General features: G+C 43.7%; 1 protein-coding gene across 1 annotated transcript in view; it reads left to right on the top strand.

Annotated features, from left to right (window-relative positions):
- The window catches only part of rngtt (RNA guanylyltransferase and 5'-phosphatase), a 171,053-nt gene continuing 164,350 nt past the window's right edge, over window positions 1-6,703 (top strand). The window contains exon 1 of the mRNA XM_088904819.1: window positions 1-464. Within this exon, the coding sequence (XP_088760945.1) occupies window positions 401-464 (64 nt within the window). The 5' untranslated portion in view covers window positions 1-400. The remainder of the gene's footprint in view (window positions 465-6,703) is intronic.

Here is a 6,703-nt window from a genome sequence, read left to right as displayed (position 1 = left end):
TGCAGGTATTTGTATAGGAAGTGCGGAGCACTCTGGGGGAAATGTGGAGGATTTGATTGTAGTTCATTCATGGACGCTGCGTTTGATTCTGGGGAAAACTAGAAGTTTTTTCCCGTTATTCGGGAGACTAAACTTCTCGGAGCTCAGATCCCGGGGAGGCAGGACCGTCCGAGCGTAGCGGGTCACCTCTGCATCCTGGACGCCTCCCAGACTTGCTGAAGTATTTTCAACATCAGCCTTTAGGCCCAAGAGCCGCGGAGCACGGGAGTGCAGCAGCCCGCCGCGGAGGGCTGATCTCCTGGGGACTCTCTCGTAGATGCGGGCCTGACCGACCTGTCCTTCCTGCGAGGTCCGTGGCGAGGTCCTGCCGGGGAGCCTTTCTCCCGGTCTCGGAGACACGATGTCGCACGGCGGGGTCCCGCCGAGATGGCGGAATTGCCCGAGAAGGGGGCAACCTGTGGCAGGTGAGTACCTGCGGCACCTTCTGACATTTTCGCTGCTCGGTTTGTCAGCGCATTTCACTGGGTGGCCCCTTTCAGAAAGAAAGGGGACGGTGTAGTATTTTGTGTTGTACTGCGTGTAACGTCCAGCTGTACGTCTCCGGCTGTGCACCGGAGCGGTTGAGTGTTTTTCCGATGAAGTTCGCGTTTTGGAGGGATGGCGAGAAAACGGTGACATTTCGGCGATTTCATCGCGCATCCCAACAGCTGCAGGTCACCGGGTCGGCCAAGCCCCCGAGCAGCTCCCAGCCGGCTCTGTGGTGCCCCTTGTAACCTGTGCACGCTGTTAAACTGTGTTTTATAGACCGAGAGGCTGTGCTGTGCTGTCAGTTGTATTTCCTTAGCTTGTGACGAGATCCCCACACAAAACAAACGTAGTCGCACGGTCCTAAAAAAAACAAAACCTTTTACGATTCGATTCTCCGAAAACATTTTGCTTTCGTGCATTGAGACCCGTCTCTCAGAATGACCTATAGTTCATGTTATTCTTTGTTTTTTTTCCCCCCTCCATTTGTAGGGACTTGTTTGTAAAAAAAAAAAAGCTTCACCAATGTCTCACTCTTTTGGTTAAGAAGGTCATTCTGTCATGTGTCTAGGGGTTCCTCGGTTCCAGTCTGAGTTTGGCGGTATTTATTTTTTTTCAGACCTTATTAGACTCTTCTCTCTTCTATGCTCAAGTGAGAGATTTTAAGTTGACCAGTATGTCAGTTTTCAGTGTGGATATTCCTACGCCTGCTTCAATTTTATGACTTGCCAAGACGGCGGTTTCTTTTTTGCACCTTAGTGATCGATCGCAGATTTGAATTTTGGTCTTGCAGGTGCGTTACAGTTTTTTAGACCATTAACACCTTTAACTTGAATTCAGCGTTGTGATCGACTCCTGTGGGGAGATAGTGTGTGGGCTGGTGGCAGGATTGCAGGCTGATTCAGAGCAGTGGGAGAAAGGTAACTGGGTGACTACAGGTGGTGGGGGCACACAACCACACACGGGTGACCACCCCAGATCTTGCTGTGTCCCTCTGCTGCCAGGCCATGGAGGAGACAGAGCAGAGTCTGGAGGAAGCTGGCAGGAATGATGCAAACAATATGTAAAAAAAGCACAAATAACACAAGGTAAAATATAAGAACTGCATAGCTTTGAAATTCAGGAATATCAATGGTGCTTTATAGGGGTAGGTCGATTATGATGGGTGCTGTTTGCTTTTCGTGCGCTTTAGTGAATTTTATACAGGATATTTCCGATACATTAAATAGTTTTTATTTTATACAAAAAGGCATGTGAACAGATCCCATTGACACTCTTGAGTGCAATTGTTAAAATAAGTCGAAAGATCCAGAAAGCATATATATATAGTAGTTTATATTTTCCCATATAATATTGTTTTTTTTGTGTGTGATTTAACACAGTGGTTATCAAACTTTTTGGACCAAGTACCACCCGTGATCAATCCAAACTTCGAAGTACCACCTACAAGTCATCTTCTCATAAGAACCCCAGAAAATCTCAATGACCAACATGAGCGCGCGTGCGCACACACACTCACATACACATATAATAAATATTCTAATAATAAACTTTATTTGATATAGCACCTTTAAAGGTGGCTTCTCAAAGTGCTTTACAGAATGACAACAGGAACAACAACAATTAAAAATAAACAATAAAAATTTCAGTGAGAGGGTTGAGCCTGTTTAGTTGAGAAAAGCAGATGTGAATTCATTGGTCGAGCCTTGATACAATTCACAACAGATTTTAAGTGTATCCACTTAATATCTGGAGCAACCTCTCTAATTCGTGCAACTACACCGCTGTGTTGGCTTGTCATTGCTCTAGCACCGTCTGTACAAACTCTTGACGCATTTTATCCAGTCGATGCCATTCTCTTCGATAAATTCATTCAGAAGCTGAAATATGTGCTCTCCTGTAGTTCCTGTTGGTAGTTGCTTACAGAACAGAAAGTCCTCATGGGACGTACCCTCAAACTCGTATCTAACGTAAATGAGCAAATTGGCCAATTTTGACACTTTTGACATCATCCGCCATATCAATAATTCTGTGAGTGACTGTGTCTTTCAGAGGGGGCAGCAGGTTGAGCTGTTTAGCAGCTTTTTCTCCAGACATAATACTGTATGTGTCAGCTCTTTTGCCAACTGTAAACAAAGTTCTTCACAAGTAGTGTGGGGCTTACCTGCTTTAGCAATCCACCAGCTTGCATTTTTCCCCATTTCTGTACAGGAGTCCGTCTCAGAAGTTAAAAAGTTTTTATTTCATGCGCATTGGAGTGAAACACAGAGACGCTCTGTGTATTTTTCTCAAATTAACCTAGGACGGCTCTTAAATATTTTTCTGTTATCTATCACGCTTTCCTGTGCTCACAAGATTGCCAGCATTCGTAGTACGCATTTCTATGCTTTCCTGTGCTCACAACATTAGCATTGTTCCAAAATCACGCACATTCTCCTACCTCCCTATTTGCTGGAGATAACTTTTTTTACATACAATTGGTCACTTACGTTCGTAGCACGCATTCCTATACAATGGTGTAGAATTACATAGTAGCTGTTGTGTCCACTCAAGTATTAGCTGTATTGTAGTACGTAGGCTGCGTATTCGACACAAACTAATTTTATTAAAGTAGAAAATATGAAAACCCGTCCCAATTTTTCAGCGCACACAATAAAGTTCCAGGGTCATATGGCGCACCACCGGGTCGGTGTACCACAAGTGGTACGCGTACCATAGTTTGAGAACCGCTGATTTAACAGACATTCGACCAGAACGGACACCCCTTGCTTACTTTCTTTATTTTTGATTGCCAAACAACAGTAGCTGGTGGAATTTGCTTTTGGTACAAGAGAACGCTGATGGAGCAGATATTCAACACATGCAGTGCTGAAAAATAAATACAAATTGAAATGAAAAGACAGACAGAGCACAATCACACGTATACGTGCACATTAACCTTGCAGGTAGCACACAGAATTGTAGATGACCATGGGAGGCTAAATATCTGAATTGCAGATGGCATGACAGGCATGTAGTTAATTTGTAATGGTTCACATTGAGACAGAGCTTCAACTGAAAGCTAAGAGCAGAATTCCAGTTAGAGAGATATCTCATGAAAATGCTGGAAGCCACAGTTAATAGACTTTCTGCTGATGCAGCACAGCAACAGCAGTTCTGCTACATTTATGTGACATTTTGTTATGTGTTTTTTTTTTCTTTTTTATGGCCGTGTTATTGTCTCATGAGGTGTTTAGGAAGGAGCTGTGGGCAGCACTGTGGACCGGAGGTCAGGGTTCTGGGCTCATAACTTGAAGGTTGTGGGTTCAAATCCCAGGTTGGACCCTGCTGTTGTACTCTTGGGCCAGGTACTCCACGTGTTGTAAAGCATCAGCCAAATAAATTCAAGTTAGGACAGACTAATTCAAACAAACATAACTCAATTCTATCTAGTTCAAGCAAAGACACAAGAATTGACTGATCATGAGATTCTGAAAGTGATAGGCAGAAAATCCCCTTGTCCCCAAGAAAAGCAGACAATGCACCAGTAACTATAAAATTAATTTCAGGGGCCTTCATAAGTTTTAGCGAGCAAACAGCACAGCACTGTCCCAACAGGACAGACAGAGAAACTCCATCTAAATTCTTTTGTAGCTCATCTAGTCCCTGGACTGGCCAGCCACTCCATACAGAGTTACACAAATGCATGCTTTCTGCATGCTAACGTATTAATTCCCAAGGGTGTTTACTGGGAAAAAACGGCACTGTTACAGAGTAGTTTAAAAGTTCTGCTGCTGCAGAAAACATGTAATTTAGCAACCTTATCATAAGGCACAACGAGATACATCTGTGCTTGCAAATGCAGTGCCTCAGAGAGAAAACTCACTGTTCAACCAAGGACACAGCCTTCACAATTATTCAGTTTAACTCTTTTGCATTCATTCCTGCATCAGCTTATATAAAGAAACTGCTTACTGAAAGGTGATGCTACATCAATGTCAAAATTTCTTGCATATTATGAATATTATGAAGAGAAAGACAGATTTTGACACCAATACTCTTGCAATAGTTAACACTTGCTTCTTAACCTTGTTTGTGAAAGCACCAAATAGGACAGATAAGTTTATTCACCTATTTTTTTAAATTTTATTTACCAGGCAATTAGAATACAGCTTAATGCACAGATGTGATAGAGCCACATGGTAATTGTGACCTAAATATAGCATTTTTGATGTATACGTTTGAACACTACTGTATGGGTCAAAACGTAGTTTTCTAATATTAGGAAATCAGATTGCTTAGTAACGAGACATCATAGACCGTGAACAGGGTGCAAATTTATATGACAAAGGGGATATTTGTGCTTCAGAAACACAATGTTAATGTCTCAAAAAGAATTCGTCTCTAAAACAATGAGGTCCAAGGACGTTATTGCCCAAATGAGTTAACAGATGTATTAAAAAGTCAATCGCATAAAAGAGTCCAGCTTCAGACATAAAGAAAGAGTAAACCAAGGTTTGGGTGCAGCTGAAAAAGATATTAAAATTGTGAAGAAGCAGGCAAAGAAGAATATTGAATTGTAGAAGCAAAGAATAATGCAAAATATTTTTTCCAGGTGTAAAACAAGAACTGTGAAAGTAGGAATAAATAGTTATTTGATAATAGTATGGGAATAGTTATAGAAGACAACAAAGATATAGTAAACATGCAAAATGAATACTTTACACAGAAACCTTTTACTGTACAGTAGATGTCCCATGAAACAAGCTCTGTTTTGGGTAGTTTTAAGAAAACTAACACTGTGGTTCTGCAGCTGCCAGCGCAGCTAAAAACCAGTAAATCACCAGCACCTGCTGTTTTCCCAGTCATACGCCAGTCACAGACAGTTTCTCTAGTCTATCCACCCACCCGTTCTTCAACCCCTTTATCCACTTCAGGGTCACAGGGGAGCCCAGCTCAGCAAGGCAGGACACACCCCGGACTCGCACACTCCCACCAGGGCCAGTCTTCCCAGAAGCTAGTTAACCTACCAGGATGTTTTGGACTGTGGGAGGACCAACACACAAACACACAAACGGAGAGGCAACAGTGCTAACTGTGGCATGCCCCTGCCACCCCTACCTGTCCTCTAATTGTAAAGAAAAGCATTTACTGCTTACGACGGTTTCAGTTTGAAAAGCCACGTCTTAGATTTGTCCTATTCCTTTTACTGTTGGATGGAGCTACAATGTTCTTTTTGTCTCTAAGAATGGCCAAATCTGCTGGCAGGACAAGAGTTTTCCCGATTGCCGGAGCACTACCAGTCAGAGCCAACCTAGAGCTTATGTTGCAGGGCGCTCCTAAAACTCTAACTCCTAAAACCCTTCCTGAAACTCTCCTAAGAGTTCTAAGCTCTTGGAGCTGGTCATTGGTTTCTGGTAACTGGCTCAGCCGTCTCTGGAAGAAATCAACAGTGCTTTCTTTGTAGCACCGTGCCACGTGCGAAGACGATTCCAAACGAGTGGAGGTTTCCTGCGGTGTTTTGTTGGGAGCTCACAACAGCGCGTTCACTTTCTAACCCCACTCGCGGGAAATCCGCGTGCTGGATCGCCAGGATCCTTGCTCTTCCGGCCCGTTGCAGGAAGGTCGATATGGGGCTGCGCGAGGTCTCCTCGGGCGTTTCGCCAGCGCTCGGCCTGCATGTTGATGGCGTCTGAATTTTCACCAGGTTCCCCGGGCGTCTGTTGTGTCATGGTTTTCTCCCGCTCTCCGTGATCTCGCCTCTTTTTCCATTTTGGTTGGAATTTTTGCCCTCGACCTTTCCGTGTTCGTTTCGCCTTGAAACCGCAGATCCCGCTATTTTAGGGTGAAAATGCAGACTTCAGAACGGTGGAGCTGCCTGGTCTTTTACGTTGGCGAGAAACCTCATCTGTGGTGATGTTTGTGTCAGTCGAACTGACCCCATAATCAGACAGCTGCTAGATGGTGTCAGAAACACCTTGGGTACGGTAAATGTAAAAAAAAAAAGAAAAAAAAGAGGTACTTTTAGACTTGTGTATTTATAACATAACTGCCTTGAGAAGCATGTCCTAAACACACTCTTTGTTTAAAATGAAGGAGCTAACTTGTACCACTGGCAGGATGTCTGTAACCTGCACAGCTGGAGAGCCGTGGGTCTGGCACAAAGCCGTTGAGAGGAGTTTGATTCAAGTGTACGGGA

This window comes from Atractosteus spatula, chromosome 2 (assembly GCF_055471065.1).
Source record: "Atractosteus spatula isolate fAtrSpa1 chromosome 2, fAtrSpa1.hap1, whole genome shotgun sequence".
Taxonomy (NCBI): domain Eukaryota; kingdom Metazoa; phylum Chordata; class Actinopteri; order Semionotiformes; family Lepisosteidae; genus Atractosteus; species Atractosteus spatula.
Note: the sequence above shows the minus strand (reverse complement) of the source record. Positions and strands in the feature narration are given on the sequence as shown.